At 48.1% G+C, this 19,544-nt stretch overlaps 1 protein-coding gene across 4 annotated transcripts in view; it reads right to left on the bottom strand.

Moving 5' to 3' along the window:
- Positions 1-15,031, bottom strand: part of LOC142453242 (nesprin-1-like) — a 190,129-nt gene extending 175,098 nt beyond the window's left edge. For 3 of the 4 annotated variants that reach the window (XM_075554360.1, XM_075554362.1, XM_075554363.1), the window contains exons 1-4: positions 14,892-15,031; positions 11,983-12,177; positions 2,007-2,090; positions 1,662-1,823 (exon numbers count right to left, since the gene is read on the bottom strand). In XM_075554360.1, the coding sequence (XP_075410475.1) occupies positions 1,662-1,823; positions 2,007-2,090; positions 11,983-12,177; positions 14,892-14,999 (549 nt within the window). In that variant the 5' untranslated portion in view covers positions 15,000-15,031. The remainder of the gene's footprint in view (positions 1-1,661; positions 1,824-2,006; positions 2,091-11,982; positions 12,178-14,891) is intronic. The other variant, XM_075554361.1, reaches the window with a different exon arrangement.
- Between the last annotated feature and the right edge of the window lie 4,513 nt (positions 15,032-19,544).

Raw genomic sequence — 19,544 nt, 5'->3', positions numbered from 1 at the left:
ATCTAGTTCAAGAGAGACCTGAGCCAACAACCTGCCATATTGCCTGCTGATTCTGGGAGTCCTCAGCAGCGGCCATCTGACTTGTCGACCTCCGACCCATTCACCTCTGCAGCTATCAGTCTGTCATCTTCCTGCTGATCTTGGCACAGGCAATTGAGTCAGGAGATGGACGTGGAACCTGACTGGACTTGGACTTGTCTGTTGTTACAACCATGTTAGTCATTTTCTTGAGATAATTCTCTCTATATACATGTATGTATGAATGTCCCTGGTTTTGCTTCTCTAGAGAACCCAGCCTAAGACACTATCCCAGACTACAGCCCATGAACAATGGGAGCAGATTCCAAGGGTATTGCTGACGCTGAAGTGACAACGCTGCAAATGAGAGGAAAAACGGAATGTAGGGTTTTACTTTTAGAGCAGCCATAACTCCTTTCTAGACACACTTAGTGCACCAGCCTTTGACGGCTCATGTTTTGCATCTGAAAATGTCTCCGATTTAAGGACGGGGGAACTCTCCTCCTGCATGATCCTGTACTGCTGAACACATGGTATTTTTCTAACCCACAGGGTCATACAAAGAGTGAGTACTGATAGAAGCTAGGTGATTCTTATTAGTCATCTGGAACAAGGATAACAGACGTGCCAAGCAAATGCATGATGCTAATAATAGGTGTGTGTGTGTGTGTGTGTGTGTGTGTGTGTGTGTGTGTGTGTTGGAGGAAGGGTGGGTGGGAAAGAAGTGCCGAGAAACGTTTTTATTCTTTCTGCACAATTTTATGATCCTAAAATTTAAGTTCATTAAAAATATATATCTGAAAAAATATATATGTTCCAATGTTTTTTTAGATTTGTCCCATGCTTTGGGGGCTGGGGTCCAGAGCAGGCAGCAGCCCCCACACCAAGATGACTAAATATCTAGGTGCACACAGGTTTCAGTGTCCTTAGACCCTACTGCACATTTAAGTCTGCCTATGATATAATAACACACTTAATTCTATTGTTAAGGCACTAACCAGATTTTAATGTAGGCACATTTCATTTTAAGTGGTTGCTGTGTTTTTCTTTTTTTAACACTAGCTTTCTGAGTTAGGTTTGCTTATCTGTAAAACTGAAGCTTTGCAGGGTTCCCCCAAGCCTTTGAAAACAAGTCAAGTCAGGACAAATCACAAGAGTCAAATACCTTGTTGGTTGCCTTTGGGTCAATTCCATCTCCTGGCCTTCCCAGGTATAAACTCCCTACTCTTCAACTGCTTTTCTGCCCACTAAAAGCTGAGGCTTAATCGCTTCCTTAATCTTGGCAAGATGCCCACTCTTATTGGAACCCCTTTTCAACAAATAACCAGAGACGGTAGCTATGTGCACACTTGTATCCTGACCACAAGTCAAAATCATCTTAGCAGCCATCAGGACAAGTGATTTGGGTAACGAAAATGGACAAGCAACATGGACAACCTCGAGATGTCTCTCCTTAGAACCAAAGCTGGGTTTCCAGTCTGTCTGTCCCTCTGAGCTTCCCTTTGCCAGAGGAAAGTCCTGAAACCATCTCCATCTGGGACCTGGGGGCCTCTGTCAAGGCTGATGGACTTCAAGCACATCTTGATCTCTGACACAGAGGCCACAGGGATGGAGCCAGACACAGAAGCCACAGTGGTTTTTACCTGGTGCTCAGCCATCTGACTCTCAGGACTCTTGCCTGCCTCCAGACTCGCGTTGAGCTTCATCTCCATGGCCTCCATGCTGGTGGAGATGGACTGCAGGGAGTCCTGATACCTCTGCTGCCGTTCCAAGGCTTCGTAGAGGGTACGCTGCTTCTCGCTGATCTAGACAAGAAAGGGGATATTACCTAATGCTTCCCAGCCTCCTATCTCCCCGATTACAACATGTTTCCTCACTGCCTCACCTCGGTGGCCCAACAGAGGGGACTCTGTGTAAACTCGGTACCCGGATTTCATAAGAGGTAGCTGGGGAGAGTGGGCTTGAAAAGCCATGGTGTGGAGACGTACCACATTTTTTAAGGTTTCCCAGGAACGCTGCAAGTCATCCAGCTTAGCGGTGGCGGACGACTCCAGGCCTGGGTCGTAGAAGTCCTGGGGGGAAGGGGTGCTTGGGTGAATCCTTGCTGCCTCGGTCTGCAACCTCTCAGCAGACCAGGCATGGTGATAAGCACTGTCCTGTGAGGGCAGAGCACAGAGTGGCCTTCAAAGGAGGGTGGAGTTGACCCTGGGAAGCACCTGTCTGCTGTTTGTCAGGCAGAGGGGGAAAGGTGTTTTTAGGTGGGGAGGGGGGGACACACTTATAAAACTGGTAAATTCCTCTGAGGGGCCGAGCAGAAGTCTTGATTTGAAATCACAGTATCAAAAGCACACCACAACTGCTTTAGGATTTGGGCTGAGGGAAATGAACAGGTCTCCTCCCACCCCGCCCCCCAGTATTTCGTATTGCTCCAAATTCACTATTTTATCATACTAGAAATACATGCAATGATGGGTTAAGTAGTCTACTGCAAACTCAAGGCCAGCTGTCGCTGAACCAATTTCAACACTGGGCGACCCACGTATGTCAGAGTAGAACTGTGCCCTGTAAGGGTTTGGGGTACTTATTTAGTTTTTCCTTATTTTGAGGTTTAGAAACTTAAGAATTTTGTTGCAATTGCAAATAGACATGGAAAATGCCCACCGACTCAGCAGTTTCTACATGTGTAGTTCATTGACGTGGGTCACGCTCTTGGAATTTGTGGGGTCACCCTTGCCCCCCCCTGTGCAGAACTGGCCCTCGATCAGTAACACAAGTCCGCTGCCCCTGAGGGTCCACCCAAGCTTTCTGTTGTTGTCAAGTTAACTCCACTGAGGTCCAACGGACATTATGTACTCTCTCTTAAAAGAAAACCATCTCCAGGGACTCTTTTGCAGACCCACGGTAAATGATGGTATGGTTTTAGGAAGCTTTCCGGGCACATATTTGTTTCTTGGACAGGGTTTGAAATGACTGCTTTCCTGGAAGCCCCTTCTCTTGTGTGGACTTGAACTGCCCACCCTTTGTTCGTAGCCATTGGTGTTTAGAGTTTGTTTCAACCAGGGATGCTGGTAGCAAATAAACAACAGCATCCGAATTCTAAAACAAGGGTTCACACGTTGATTTAAAGGTTTGAATCACCTTTAAGAGTATTTCATGTAAACCAAATCGAATCCGTGGGAAAGGACATTTTCCGGTGCATTTGGACTTTTGCCGCTTGGGAATCCCTGAGGCAGAGACATGCTTTTAGATATTTACAATGTCACAGGAGGTTGAAACTCCTCCCAATGACCTAACATACCCAAGTAATTAAAAAAAAAAGGTGACCTGCCGTCAGATTCCTGCAAGTATGGTTACTTCTATTGCTTGTGTTTATAAAGGAACATTACACTTTTTATTGGTGCTGATCAAAGGTACTCTATGAAGACTTATCATTGTTTATAGGGCCACTTCTCTTCACCTTAATAGCAGTTCAATTTGGGGTGGGGGGTAGTTATAAATAATAGATATTGCTACTTTAAAGATCTTCTTGTAGTTGTGCTGTGAGAGATAATGATGTTACAACACTTGAGATGAACTCGAATGAGTGTTTTGGTGGAAAGTATCAAAGGAAACATCAACCACAGAAGATGGAGAGGAGGAGGAGAGGGTCCTCCATGTAAAGGATTGCCTAGGAAACCAGTGTCACTGTAGGAAGGGGCCTCGCCCACCCAGGGCTAGGATAATGTCCTGTCTCTTCATCCTGGAATGGTACTCTGCTCTAGGCCTCCACAGACTTGACCACGCAGCCTGGTGTCACAGAACTGATCTGCCCACCTGGATATTTAGCTATTTCTAAAGTTACTTCAACCCCTTTGTTGCCAGCATGTTTCCTTTGCCCCTTTGTACCTTTGCTTCCTCAACCATGGTTCACTCCAAACTTAATTCCCAGAGTGGATTGTACACACACATACACATACCCATGTGTGTGCACAAACATACATATACACACGTGTAAATGTATACACCTGTGCACAAACGTATGAACACACCCCCACAACCAAAGCCATTGGGGGGTTATTCCTGTCACTCCTCCAATTTCCAAACACCCTGATATCCAGACGCACCCTTATCTCATCAAGATAACCCTCCCATCTGCCCCAGAACCCCATTCATTTTGCTTCTAAAAGACCTTGGGGCACTGATAGTCTCTCCTTCCCCTCTCTATTCATTTCCTCCTTACCATATAAGTAGATCCAAGTATTTGTCAATTGCAACCCCCCCCCCCCACACACACTCTTTTCTTATTCCATTTGAAGGACATCATCTAGTGGATAAGTCTTAGAGAGAATCATCATCTGAGAGACTCGCAGGGGCAGTTCTATCCTATCCTGTTTGGTCGCTATGGTCGGGCGCCTCGGTGGTGGTGAGGACTTGGGTTTGACGGTCTTGAAGCAGCCATAATTCTGGTTCTCATTGTTGCTCCAGCTCCCAAACCCAAAGCTTGTACCTTGGCAGCCTCCAGGCTACCTCTATCCTGCACAAGATTGGTCAGTTTGACACAGTATTTTAAATAGTTTACAGTTCTCTTAACTGAGAGATTTCGTTAAAATTCAGACATATTCTGACTCTTAAAACCAGAAGCTCCAGTGCCATGGTGGTATGTGAGGCTCCCTGCCTCTATCATGAACAGAGGCCAGGCCGCGGCTTGGATGAGCACCAGGGGCCTGTCCAGGCCCTAACATGTCTCCCTCGTCCCCATGACCGGCATAGGTCAGCCTGAGGGCTGACAACTGCAGCCCTGTCTCCGATGTTCCAACCTCCACTCCTGGCTCCCATGGATCCAGAATGATCTCTTCTCAACCTCAGCTCTGAACGTGCCTGGTAGTTAAACTTCTTCCCTGGCTAACTCCTAGCTGCTGGATAAGGGAAACAATCCTGTGTCGAGGTCATAACACGAGACTGCACTACTGCCGTGCTCACCTCTCCCCTTCCCTCTACTCCAGTGGCTCTCCACCTTCCTCCTGCCGTGACCCTTTCATACAGTTCCTCGTGTTGTGGTGACCCCCAACCATAACATGATTTTCGTTGCTACTTCATCACTGTCATTTTGCTACTGTTATGAATCGGGTAACCCCTGTGAAAGGGTCGTTCAACCCCCAAATGGGTCGAGACCCACAGGTTGAGAACTGCTGCGCTCCGCAGTGCCGTACGCTGCAGTTACATGGACACCACTAGAGGTAACTTTGAGCGGCTCTTTCTCCTCCTGCCTCCACTCTCTCCCATCGGCAGTTTCGTCTGCCTGGAAGCTTCATCTCATGCTATGCCATCGTGCGCTGACTACCATAGTTCAACTCCGCTAATACTCAGCATGCCATCACTAACCCTGCCTGATGTAGGGGTTTAGTCTACCTAGGTCCTCCCAGGGCTCTCGCTGCCTCCCACCACCGGAACACAGACACCTGTCTGTTCTCACGCAGGACTCAGCTCCTTGAAGGCAGAGACCGGGGCTTTATCGCTGCGTCATCTCTGAGTGGCTCATGCCAAGCAGGCAGGTCTAAGTGCTCCCAGTGAACAGTGCCTGTGAACACCCTTTTGTAACGCTCATACTGTCTGTACTAAGGAGGGGGAAGTAGTGCAAACCATGAGGAACACAGAAAGTGACCTCCAATGGTATGTAAGGTATAAGTACAATATTCCCATATAAATCAAAGCAATCTCTGAAAGAAGGGGAAAAACATTAATTTGTTGGGAAACGTTTTTTCATTAGCAATACTTAAATCAATTTACAATGGCTCTTTTATGCATGTACATGTGGGAATTCCGTGTGTGCACGCGTGGGTGTGCGTGTGTATCTGAGTGTGCACGTGAGTCTCCTGCTTATGATAGCAGAATGACAGTACCTGACTTCTCGAAAAGATCTGACAATATACCAATTCTTGTGAACAAACAATTTGCATGTATTCGGAAGGACGCCATCTCAATCCTCAGTGCGCCACGTACGACAAGTCACTAACGACGGGGCCTGACGCCATGACTGTTGGTTAACTTGGGAAAGCTAACTGTAAGGGCAGAAGCTCAATCCTTAAGGGACAGATTTACAGATTGGAAACCCTAATCTCGGGTCCCTCTGGGTCGGGACGGACTCGGTGGAAGCGGGGCTGGCTTCAGGGTTCTGCATCACTAGTTCAGTAGAGGCAGTGCTGGACAGCAGGAGTGGAGGATCCTTGGAAACCTGTCTCTCCTGGGTGATGGACCTCCATCCAGAGCGGAAGTACCTGGACTACTCCTGAGAAAAGCATTTGGGAAACGAGAAGCTAGGGCTTGATGGGCGTTTCCCAGGCTAGGGCGTACTTGGTCCATTCACTGCATGTGTCCGTCTCACAGCTTCGTGAATTGAGCAGCATTGTTTCCTGTTTTCAAATGAGCAACCCGGGGACTTCCCCGGGGCACTCGGCTGATAAGCGTGGAGGGGTGGCGTTCAACCTGTCCATCACCCATTTGGTACCTCCTTGTGGGCGTGGCCTTCTAATAAGGAGAGTGAACCTCGCTCAGCCTTCACCTTCCTGCTGGTAACCCACTCTGAGTGGCCGGAGCCACCACCATTGGATCCGCAGGATTCTGCACACCCTTCCCTGTGACAGTGCATTCTGCATCATTGCGTGAGTCTGAATATGGATTAGTATTGGACTTATGGACTTGAGTTGGACTGGGCTGGGATTTTTTTCTTGATCTAGAATTACTTTTGATATAAAGTTCTTTCTGACACACGTATGAATATCACTGGATGGGTTTCTCTAGTCAACCTGGCCTCGCACATCTGCTTCGAAGGAGAAGCCCAAGGTTGACTAACTCCCCAAAGGACTGCTCTTTCCAACCCTCTCACCCTGCATGGAGTCCAAGTCATGGCCTGTCTCACAGGGGGTCAAGAAGGCTGCAGCAGGTCCTGGAGGAGCCTCCTCCTCTCCATGCCCAAGGACTCGGCACTGGCAGTGATGGAGACAGGGAGAGTGGCTGGAGAGAGCGGAGCCTGTGGGTTATGTGACACAGCTCTCCCATGCAGGCAAACACAAATCTCTCTGAGCAGCTGTGATTTTCAAAAGCAACTAACTATATTTGGCTGCTCCTGAAACAGCCCAGCCCATCTGGGCACACACTGTGCAGAACTGGGGGGCTGAAAACTGGATGGAATGAATCTAAGGAGAGTCTCAACATTCCCCCTCAGAATTTCCACAGAAAATTCTGTAAATCCAAAAATATTACTAGCCCTATCAGACTGTGGTTTTTATTTTTTATATTATTTTAAAAATAATTTTATTAGGGGCTCATACAACTCTTATCACAATCGATACATATATCAATTGTGTAAAGTACATTTGTACATTTGTTTCCCTCATCATTCTCAATACATGTGCTCTCCACCTAAGCCCCTGGCATCAGCTCCTCATGTTTCCCCTCCCTCCCCACTCCCTCTCCCTCATGAATGCTTGATAATTTATAAATATTATTTATCATATCTTGCCCTGTCTAATGTCTCCCTTCACCCACTTTCCTGTTGTCTGACCCCCAGGGAGGAGGTCACATGTAGATCCTTATAATCGGTTCCTCCTTTCCAACCCACTTTCCCTCCACCCTCTCAGTATCACCACTCACACCACTGGTCCTGACGGGCTCATCTGTCCTGATTCCCTGTGTTTCCAGTTCCTATCTGTATCAGTGTACATCCTCTGGTCTAGCCAGATTTGTAAGGTAGAATTGGGATCATGATAGTGGGGGAGGAAGAAAAATTTAGGAACTAGAGGAAAATTGTATGTTTCATTGTTGCTACATCACACCCTGACTGGCTCGTCTCCTCCCTGAGACCCTTCTGCAAGGGGACTTTCCCTCCTTCCTTACATGACTGCATGAGAATCACATATCGCTGCCATGATGAGTCTGACTTAACTGAACAAAGCCAAGTAGGGTGCCTCCTTTCTGACATCTTCTAAGTAAAGTCATCCAATTTAAACAACATAAAGACACATTTTGCAAATATGTTGGGTGAGATATAAGTATGTGACTTCATCAGTGTTAGCCTGTGCGGATTTCAGAAGCCCACAGATGACAGTGGACACCCTAAATCCATTTTCAGGCTCCTCACAGAGGTTAAGTCTAGGGTGAATGGCCTCTGACCGTAGTTGAGGGATGTGGACAGTCGAAAGATGTGTTACCAGACAGAGACCACTGTGAAGTTGGCATGTCTGAGGCGGTGATGTTAAAATGTAATGCCCTATCATTTGTTCTCCCTTCTGACACCTTTTAAAGTTGTTGCATTTCAAAAATATTTTCTGCTTCCTCACTGAGTGAGGGTTGGCTGTGCTTTACCGGGTCATTGTTGTGGGTTTTTCTATGGTTTGTTTGTTTTGCATGATTCTCTACTACATATGAACTACAGAATAGGCAGATTGAGAGAGTAACCAGAATGAGGTGATGTGTATGCCAATTGAACTTTTTTTTTCAAATGCTGGTCTTTGAATGAATGGGGAGGGGGTGTCAAAAATAAAATAAAAACAAAGCGTACGCTCACTCATAATTCTAGCATCTGATGCTCCTTCACAGCTAGAACAAGAGCAGAAATTATGTCTTATGAGTCACATGCACAGGAGCTCTGGTGGTGCAGTGGTTACATGTTGGGCTTCTAATTGCAAGCTCAGCAGTTTGAAACCGCCAGCTGCTCTGTGGGAGAAAGATAAGGCTTTCTACTTCGGTAGAAATGTGGAGTCTCAGAAGCCCCCAGGGGCAGTTCTCTCCAGTCCTTGAGGGTCACTGTGCGTCGGGATCACTCCACGGCAGTGAGTGAAGCGGGTTCCTGTGTACGCAGAGAGACAGGGTAAGGGCCCACACTCCTGGGAAGGGCTAATGCATTCCAAACAGGGGCCTCAAGGTCAGGATTGAGGACTCCCCTTGAAAGGTCTTAGGAGAATTTAGCACCATATCCAGGCTACAATTTCAAACAGCTGGCTAGAGCTAAATTCCTTTAATAATATCTGTGGCCAGAGGACAGAACACAGTGTCCAGGAACAAAGTAATATATATTTTAATACATATTTTGAAGTTCAGATTCTGAAGAGCCGTTTCTCCAATCCCCCAGAGTTCCCTGAACTTCCCTTTTTTAAGGAAAAAAATAATAATGTCCTCTCATTGCTTTTGTGATTACTCATTCCACGGCTTCCTTTCCCTCTAGACTCCACGGGGCCACTGCTGCCTGCTTCTCCCCAGCATCCCCTGCCCCCAGCACAATGCTTTGCATCAAACAAATGTGCAGTATGTGTATGATGGATGGAGGAAGTAGCGACTTCCTGAGAGCTATGCGGGCTTTTTGTTTGGCTTTGCTTCTTTGGCTTTTGTTTGTTTGTTTGTTTTTAATCAAAAGAGAACGCTTTACCTACAAGTTGCACCAATTTTACTTTCCTTTTCCTTTTGTCTACTTTGGCTTCCTCGTGATCACAGAAATGTTGAATGCATCTGCCCTAAAATGAAAAGAATCAGAGGACAGAAGCTTTTTGTGGCCTAGCGTGAACATGTGCTGATGGCAAATGCATCTCCCAGGTTTGTGCATCTCAATTTCTCTGCACTCCTGTTACTTTTATTGTAATGTTGTTCTAAAAGGATTTTCAGTTGCTCTGAATTTTGAGAAAACAGTTAACCTGCATTTCTGAGGTCGGGGGTGGGGATAAAGGTTACTGTGAAAACATCACTTTAAGATTCCTATGCAATATATTTCCCAAAGCATTGGCTAGACGACTGAATAACCTACACTTCACAGAAGCAAAATCATCTATACTTAACATAAGCATTAAAAAAAAGCGCCTCATAGCACCAAGCATGATCGCCATTTTATAGGAAATAATATCTGAAGTTGGTGAAAGGCACGTGGGAAGTCTCACAGCTCCTGAGGCCTCTGGGATAATGGACAGACAGCCATCCCTTAGATTGGTCTCCAGGAGTAAATAAAGACAACGCGTGACAGCGAATTTCCCATCGTCGCAAGAGGAGCAGGTGAAGCATCTAAGAGGTCGGTTTGGTGCATGCTGAAGTCATAGTGGATCCTGGCACCTTTCTGAGAGGGTGCGGGACTCCGAGGAGGGGGGCTGTTAGCTACGCAGCACATCAGGTCCCAGGCCCCGTGTCCATGGCCTAACTGTTTTGCTCAAGGAGCCCTGCTGGCACAGTGGTTTAAGCGCTCAGTTGCCAACCCAGAGGCAACTGGTACCAGCCACTCCATAAGGGAAAGGTGGGGGGTTCTGCTCCGGTAAAGATATCCCAAACCCCACCATCCTGGCTCAGGGTTATCATACGCGACCCAGTGGCATTGCCCCTGAATCTCTAGGGGAGCAGAAAGCCTCATCTTCTGCCTGAGGAGCGGCTGGTGGTTTTCAACAGCTGACCTTGTGGTGAGCAGCCCGGCATAAAACCCACTACGTCACCTGGGTTCAGCCTTGCGAGCCCTGCGAGGCAGTTCCACCCTGTCCCGTTAGGTTGCCATGAGTCAGAATCAACTTGGTGACAACAGGTTTGGCGATTGTGGTTTGTGTCCTCTGGAACCTGATGCTCCTGAGCCTAAGCTTCCCACCCACCTCCTAACCAGGCAGGAGATGGAGTCCAGCACCCTGCAGAGACAACAGCCAGGGGGAGGGGCGGGGTCCAGGGGGGAGAGGCATGCCAAGGAGGAGGTACCTGGTTAACAGAAGCATCTATATTAGCCACAGGTGAAGGGGAGCGACAGGCAGGTGGAGAGGACATCTCACTGTTGGTTCCCTCCTCCCCAGACTCCTCAGTCACAGGTGACAGCAAAGTGTGACAGCGACCTGCAGTCATCTGCCACACACAATGTAAGCCCAAAGGACAGGAAAATCAGTTAGCAATGTCGACAAAAGACCCTGGGGGGCACACGTGAAAACAAAACTGGTCATGGTCACGGAGCTTAGGGTGGCTGCGACCCCACTTTGGCGTACAGATTTCCTGTGAGCACGTTTCCTAGGTTCTGTCCTCAAATGAATCTGATGTCAATGGCCACTTGCGAGACACACAGGGGGGAGGCACGTACGACGTGCCACGGTTGTGCTGTGGACTGCACGATTCTCAAGCGCATTTTCTTCTGCTGGGTGTCTATAAATATCGCCAAAGGGTCTGGGGAATACAGCTCGGTCTTTTGTGGACATCTCCATTTCCCGATTCTAGGGAAATAAATGCACTCCAAATAACGGAGTGCAAGTATGCTTGCAGATGAGGGAGCCCCCAAAAGTTCATGGAAAAGGCATCTTTTGATACCATTTTTCCAGAAACTTGGGGAAGCCCCCAGGTGGGACCTGAGGCACAGCATATGTATGCAAAATAAATGATGCTGGCAGAGCATTGTCGTTACCAAAATAATCAATGCATTTTCCATGCAAAGTGCATGTAGGCATCGTGATGCAGGTGGGGGAAGGTATTAGGAGAACATATCTATTTTCTTCCAAAGCAGAACATTCTTTTTTCTAGCAATAGCTTTCCTTCTAAATGTTATTACACTCTCATCCAGCAACACGCATCTACACACCTAGTTCCCTGGTGTCTCAGCCAGGAAATCACAAATAAATATACACATCAGGATTCTCCCATCCCCCAGAAAACTAGGAAAACGTGCAAAGGGCTGGCGTCACTGTTGCTGTTTGTAAAGCTTAGAGCTTCTGAGAATTATTGCCAACACACACACACACACACACACACACACACGGCAGCCCTTTGACAGGTTAAGTGAGTCAGCCCTTGCAAGCAAATCACTCTATTTCCACCGTCACTGTTTACAGTGGGGAAGATTGGCCTGGGCCCAAATACTGTCAAAGAGAGTTCGTGGGAAACTGTCGCTCAGTCAGAATCTGCAACGTTCAAGTCTGATCCCTCAACAATCCGAGGAGAGGAGAGCAGGAGGCGGACACCAGGGTGCAGCCGGGCTGAACTGATCCTTACCATGACCACTGAGGGGTGGGAGGAAGGGGTGGGGAGGAGCTCCCTGTCCAGGTCCTCTGTCCCTTCTGCCAGCCCTTCCACCTCCGTCACCGTCAGCAGCATCGTGGCGTGCTTGGCTTTCATCGTCAGCATCTTGCACTTGGAATTTAGCGAGGCGATCTGGTCTTGGTAGCCCTTGATTTTCTGAGCCAGCTCCTGTGGAAACACATCCCCCCCACGCCACGGCCCCCGAGTGTCAGAGCAGCATCAAAAGGAAACAGAACTAGTAGCATTCATCTTCCTCTGCCGACAAGATCCTGGGCCAGCCAATGAGATCGCAAGGCAGTGCCAGGCACAGCTGCAAGAGGCAGGATGTGGCCAGGGGAGGCGAGCAAGTCAGACTGCACCTCCCAGCAGTGAGCCAAACCACAGCACTGAGGGCCGGGCTACAGGACAGGAGGTGCTGGGCTCGCCAAGCCCTGGAGCAAAGGCGCAAAGAGCTCCAGGGGGTGAACCGGTTCTCGTCCTGGGCCAGGACTCTTGAGCTTACTACACAAGGAGAACGGGCCCCGCTCTTTAAAATGCCCAAAGAATGTGAGATTTACCAGATGGTTCATGCCAGGAAAATGAGATCATGTGATGAACGAAAGTGCAAAAACGAAAGAGCTCAGCTCTCAGGAGCCTGAGCCCAGTCCTTTCTTGTAGACACGGGGCCACCGAGTATAAACTGCTGGCACCATCCCGAGACCACCGGCAGTGGGAACTGTTGTTGCGGTTGTTGTTGTGTTTGGTGAGTGTATTTCTTCACGCACACACCCCCGCCACCCCCGAGTGCATAAAACCAAAAATCAAACCCACATCCTCAAACATATTTTTGAAGACAGAACAGAACGACCCCCATAGGGTTTCCAAGACTGTCTGCCATCTCTATGCCTGCTGGCCATCACAGCGCCTAAATCAGTACACAGGACATCTCCTTTTCTATCACACTTTGCCCCCCTAGATTTCTTTACACCCACCCTAGTCTTGCTTACGTACTCCATCCACGTCCCAGTTCTTTCTGATATTTTACAAACCAGAGCCTTCCACTGGATGCTTTCTTTTTAAAAAAGTAATGCGTGTGTTTTTTTTCTCTACCATGATGAATTTTGTAATGAATTCTGGATCTTCTGAAATGGGATTAAAAATAACGTTAAAATCCATACGTAAGCCGGAGTCAAATGCAGGAATTTTATACACACGGTTCCAAACTTCACATATCTTTTCCTTCAAGTGATGGCGTGAGGGAAATAAATCATTACTATAGATGATCTGTTGGGCGGAAGTGTAGGCATGGCACTTGTTTAAGTTATTTTGTAAATTTTTACCCTCGGTGATAAAGCAGTTCATGCATTGGCTGTGTCCAGAGAGGTAGAAGGTGCATTTAGAGGGAGGAGGGGCAGGGAGATTTTCACGTGTCAAAGGCAAAGCTCTGATTTTCTGAGAGCCCCGTGATAAAAATCTGTTTGGAAGAAAGGGTGTTGCTCTTAGGATAAAGTTGAGGTGGAGTAGTTTAAAAGATAAGTAAAACCTCCCACGCTGAAAGAAGTCTTCCTAGGCCCGGTGGTGTGACAGTTCATCACTCAACTATGTCGGCTCGCGAAACTGTTCATTAAAGTTGTTGCTGTCTCATATCCCTTTGCCGCTAAGGCGCATCCTGGCGGGACTTCTCCCAAGGCCGATGTGTTGGTTCTTTCGGCAGACCGCGGGACACTCAAGAGCCTTCGCCAGCACCATCCTACAAATGCATCGGTTCTTCTGCGGTCTTCCTTCCTTATTCAAGGTCCAACTTCCGCACGCGTATGAGGTGATTGAAAGTACGGATGGCTTGGGGTCAGCCGCACTTTAGTCCTCAGAGTAACATCCTTGCTTTTCAACACTCTAAAGAGGTCTGGTGCAGCAGACTGACCCAAGCAATAAGAAGTGCAGTGCTCCAGCTCCCCAGCAGCTCCCCAAGAGGACACTGTGGCCATCTGCTCCTGTAAAGACCACAGCCTTCCGCTGGGAGTTTGCTATTGGCCAGCAAGGGCTGGACAGCACACCCCAACAGCCACCCCGTCACCCGCCGTAATCCGCAATGCTATGAACCCACCCCCAATGTAAAGAGCGGCTTCCACGGGAGCTGACAGATCAAGGAAGTAAATAAACGGCAAGGCATCTGTGAGCTTACACGCTCCAAGTCCACCTGTGACTTGCCTGCCTGGGGAAGATTTGGCGTGGTGGTGTGAAGTGGGTCCGCTCACCACAAGATCAGCAGTTCAAAACCACAAGTCACTCTGCCGGAGAAAGAGGATACTTTCTCTTCCCTTGGACATTCTTGGAACCCACCGGGGCAGTTCTACCCTGTTCTGACATGGTGGCTGTGACTCAGTGCATTGGAATAGACCCGAAGGCGGTGAGTGTGTGCTTTGGAAAGGAACAAGGAAGAGGCACATTTGAAAATGGAGGATTTGCTACTGGGCCCAATCTGGGAATCAGCCAGATAAACAACTGGGATGATCCTCCGATTTCAGTGGAAGGAGTTGAAGTGATGCTCAATCTTTGAAAGCGTCGAAGATTTTCCTTCTTTTTAAAGAGGGCCACTGATATCGCAGACTTTGTGCACAGCTCGTCCTTGGGCTTCCACCCTTGGGAGGATGCCATTCACCGTGGCAACCCCGGGTGCCAAAGAGTCAGCAGGTTCTGGCTGAGAGATGTCACTAGTAAAGAGGTTTCAAATTTCAGGGGGTGACTCACATTATTATGTCTAAGGATAATAGCCCTGAAAATGCCAAGTCAGCTCAAGACAAGACACGAGCACACTCTGGGAGCGCTAAGGAAAGCCTTTCCCTAGACCTATTGCCACCATGCCAGCTCCTGTCCCGAGCACTCTGCCCCAAACCTGGTCTTACCTCATGCCGGGAAATCTGGGCTTGCAGCTCCTGGATATTGCTGGTGGCTATGGGAGTGTCCCCAATCTCCAGGTGAGCAGCTTCAATGAGTTGCTGAAGATGCTTCATTTCTTGCTCATATTGTTCATACTGCACCACAGCCTCCTATGCAAAGAACAGCAGTCAGCCCAGGGTTTCCCGTTTGTCTCCCTGGGTGCAGGAGACCATGCTGCCTGTCGGGGAATAAACCACAAATGGGCACAACCTCTCCTTGGTTATCATCCTCAATGGGGACATCGGAGGACCCACTCCCTAAAACAGTTTACCAAAATTATCGATGAAATCAGAATAGGTAAGGGGTTAGAGCCCAAAGTCTCCTTGCTGCTTGTGCTGGCCTGGAGATGGTCATGCGATGGTCAATGGGTTGAGAGCAGCCTGAAGACACGATCAATCTACTTGTCTGTTTCAGAAAACACTCCATCTAAGTATAGGTCACTCAGCTGAGAGCCACAGTGGGGGTGGGGGGGGGATGAAGAAAATGAACTAGACATGACTTCTAGTGATAAGAAGTCAACAGATTCTTACACGATCTGAGGGTTATGGGTTATGTCCACTAGGCACTCCTACCTAGGGGTAGAGTCAAAACTGTCAATCAAGTGGAAGCTTGACTCCTCCTCCTTGGGGTGTGGCCTTTTGTATAAGACCAAGCGGAGATGAATTCTCTTTGCCCCTTAGCCTTTCTGCTTGCTGGGACTCGGTGTCTGCCTCCAGGGGCGACCTCACATGAGTCACTCCACCCTGAGAGCAATGGGTGCCCCCCTACCATGTTTCCACCGACCTTGGATCCACACAATTCCACACTCATCAGTCTATGATTTCTCTGCTTCCTGCTTCACCTTTCTATGTGAGCAGCCTGCAGCTACCTGTATCTGAAGAGGGCCCAGCTAGTCTGGGACCTATGGACTTGAGTTGGATTGGGACGGGGCACCCTCTTGATGTAAAGTTGTTTCTTGGGATAAATTTCTCCCTTGAACGTAGATGGGTGTCACTGCTTTGTTTACCTGGACAACCCAGCCTGATGGGCAAGATATTGCTAGAAGCAAGGGAATTCAAAGTGGCTATTAGCAATTTACAACTCAGAACTCAAACTTACTGCCAGTGGCTTTCTAGGATAGAGTCGAACTATCCTTGTGAGTTTACAAACCGTACTTTTTTCTTTTTATGGGAATAGTAAACCTCATCTTTCTCCCTTAGATCAGATGGTGGTTTTGATCTGCTGTCCTTATGGTTACCAGCCCAAGGAATATCCTACTGTGCCACCAGAGTTCCTACGAGCAACTTAATGAGAGGCCACCAGTTGCATGCTTAAATAAAGAAGGTAAAGATCAATCTAAAGGAAATATGAAGTACATAATGCAATTTCTTTGTTTCAAATGAGTTTTCCCTTCTTAGATCCAGTGACAGAGAGGCATGCTCTGTGGGTATTGCATGTTGTGCCCAGAAGCTTAAATATGGACTGCATTCTGTGATACACAGTAGCATGAAACTCCTATTTTAGGGTTTAGATGCTTCTTGGGATTATGAAGAAGAAGAGATAAAAATACGGATTGTATATAAAATTAACCTCTGCAAGTTGCTCTTTGCAAAAGCTATCACTGAGAGATCACTTTCAGCAAAGGATATTTTTAATCGAGCTTTCCCCCGAGCATTGGTGGGTGTTCCAAATGACAGCATCTGCATCTCCTTCATTTATATAACCACAACAGTCGGTCCAAGTTACCGCGGTGGATGTGTTTTGATGGGTGATCCCACGCAATGCTATTAAAAGAAGCCCATGCGTGACTCATTGGGTCCTACTCTGCCGGCAGGGGAGGGGCTCCGCCGCCCCTGGGGCACAGCTGCACCTGCCTGCATGATGGTGCATTGCTGGATGGCCGTGTGCTGCAGCCGGCTGGCCTCATCCTGCAGGCGCAGAGCCGCGTGGCAGAGTGGCAGGCTGGTGACCGCGTCCTCGGGAATCCTCAGCGCGCTCTGGCACATCTGCACAGCTTGGACCTTCGGTTTCAGTGACTCCATCTCCAACAGCAGATGCTGAAAGCGGATTGGCCAAGGTCCAACAATTCAGTGTCTCAGTACAATGATAGGTTTCAGTGTCCGTATGGACAGCAGGTAAGATTAGGTAGGCAGTTTATTGGCTGTGCATTTATAATTCATGTATGTCAAAGACTCACTCATGGGCGGCCCTGTTATAAAACCTATTACCAGCCAGTTAAGTCAGAGTCATGCATGGCGTCCATTCCTGCAGAGCCGAGCAGTACCCCTTGGGGCTTTTAAGGCCTTGACCTTCCAGAAGCAGATTGCCTTTGGGTGAGTAGGCGATGTAGTTAGTTTGTGTGAGCTTAGTGGTGGTTGCGTGGATGTAAGGGTAAAGTCCAAACTGTCAATCAGATGGTAGCCTAGTGATGCGCCTTAGGGGGGTGGCCTTTTGGGTAAGAAAGATAGTGAGAATTTCTCTTGCTTGCCCTTTGAGTGCCTCCTTGCTTAGATTCTGTGCCTGCCTCTGGCAGGGTCCCAATGTGGGGTCACTGATCCCGGGAGCTGGCAGCACCCTGTCACACTCCCACTGACTTAGTTCCACAGGACTCTACACCCACCAGCCTGGGATCTCCCTGCTTCCCCTTCCTCTCTCTGCACCATCAGCCTGCAGCCACGAGAGCCCGCACAGGGCTCCAGCTAAAGACTCTGGCTCGCCTCAAACCCATGAACTTGCATTGGACTGGCTGGGGCACCTGCTTGATATAAAATTATGACTTGGTATAAACATCTTTCTTATCCATCTAGGAGTGTCCCTAGCTTTGTTTCACCAGACAACCCAGTCTAATACAGTAAGTAAACACTTGACCCTTCAACTCACCCCAGGGAGGCCTGCAGCTACAGGACCACTTAGAAGTACTTTGCAAGAAACATTTGGTTGAAATAAGAGATAGGGTTCAAGTGCTGAGTTGCGAACTGGGAACTCACTGATCTGAGCCCATCAGGACCCTCTCCACAGCATAAAAGCGGGGCTGTCTGCTTCCTTAGAGATTCAGGGCTTTGGACACCCCGCGGAGCAGCTCTGACTCGGTCCCACAGGGTCACGCTGAACAGTGATTGAAAAATCACCGCGGTCAGATTGAGTTTAGGGAAGAAGGCAAGAGAAGTTGGAAAGGGCTTTTCACCCATGCCCTCTTTCTAAAGCCACATCCCTAATGCCTTTTACTTACCTGTCGATGAGAGAGCTGCTCCTTGAGACTGAGGCGCCCAACTTCCGGGGAAGTCAGAGTTGTCTGGGCTTGCTCCAGAGCAGCCTGCAAGGTTTTCAGCTCCCCTTCAAATCTCTTCATATCCTAGGGAGGAGAAGCAGATGGGAGAAGCCAAGAGTGAAGGCTGACATCCTAGACTTTACCTTCATGGCCCAGAACTACATCAGAGGTGAGTGGTTTATCTAGTTCCCTGTGGCACGGTCATTTTGTTAAGAGAGAGAGAGAGAGAGAGAGAGAGAGAGAGAGAGAGAGAGAGAGAGAGAGAGAGAGAGAGAGAGAGAGAGAGAATGTGATGGTCTATTGCTGTTTGTTGCCACCAAGTCAGCTCCCAGCTCATGGAGAGACAACCGTGTCATGCTGAGACTAGACCTCTGTAATCCACAAGATTTCCATTGGCTGTTATGTTTGTCTGTTTTTATTTTTCCCCAAGAGCCCTGGTGGTCTAGTGGTTATGTATTGGCACCTGCTGACCACAAGGCCATCAGTTTGAAGCCACAGCGACTCCATGGGAGAAAGAAGAGAGAGTCAAATGTAAAGAGTGAAAGCCTCGGGAACTCACAGGGCAGCTCTGCCCTGCCTTACAGGGGGCCTATGAGTCAGCATGGACTCGATGGCATGGAGTTTAGTCTTTTGAAGTAGATTGCCAGACCTTTGTCCCTACCGTCTCTTAATAGGGACAAAACAAAAACACCAAACTCACTGGCACCAAGTCTATTCCGACTCATAGTGTCCCTATAGGACAAAGATTTATGGGAGCAAAAAGCCTCATCTTTCAACCGCGTAGCAGCGAGTGGTTTCAAACTGCTGACCCTACAGTTAACAGCCCAACACACAGCACTATGCCACCAGGGCTCCTCTTCATAAGGAAGCTCCCTTGAAACTCACTCAGCATCACAACACAAGCCTCCTCTGGCAGACAAGTGGTGGCTGCACTGGAGTTTGGCCAGGACCCAAGCCTGAGTCTACGTCATGGAAGGCAGTAATCCTACCACGAAACACCATTGCCTGTATGCATATACATGTATGTGTATGTGTGTGTATATATATGTGTATGTATATATATATATATAAGCATATTCAGCCACTGCCATTGAATCAATTCCCACTCATAGGGACCCTAAGGAACAGAGCAGAACTGCCTCTTTGGGTTTCCAAGACTATACATCTTTACAGAAACTGAGTCTCATCTTTCTCCTATAGAGAGGCTGGTAGGTATTGAACTGATGACCTTGTGGGTAGCAGAAAGATGCACAACCCACTATGACATTAGGGCTCTTTATGAATGTACACACACACACACCTTGATAACATCTTTATGAATGTACACACACACACACACACCTTGGTAACATCTTTATGAATGTACACACAC

Source organism: Tenrec ecaudatus, chromosome 7 (genome assembly GCF_050624435.1).
Source record: "Tenrec ecaudatus isolate mTenEca1 chromosome 7, mTenEca1.hap1, whole genome shotgun sequence".
Taxonomy (NCBI): domain Eukaryota; kingdom Metazoa; phylum Chordata; class Mammalia; order Afrosoricida; family Tenrecidae; genus Tenrec; species Tenrec ecaudatus.
The sequence above is the reverse complement of the archived record's forward strand: the minus strand, read 5'-3'. Positions and strand labels throughout refer to the sequence as shown.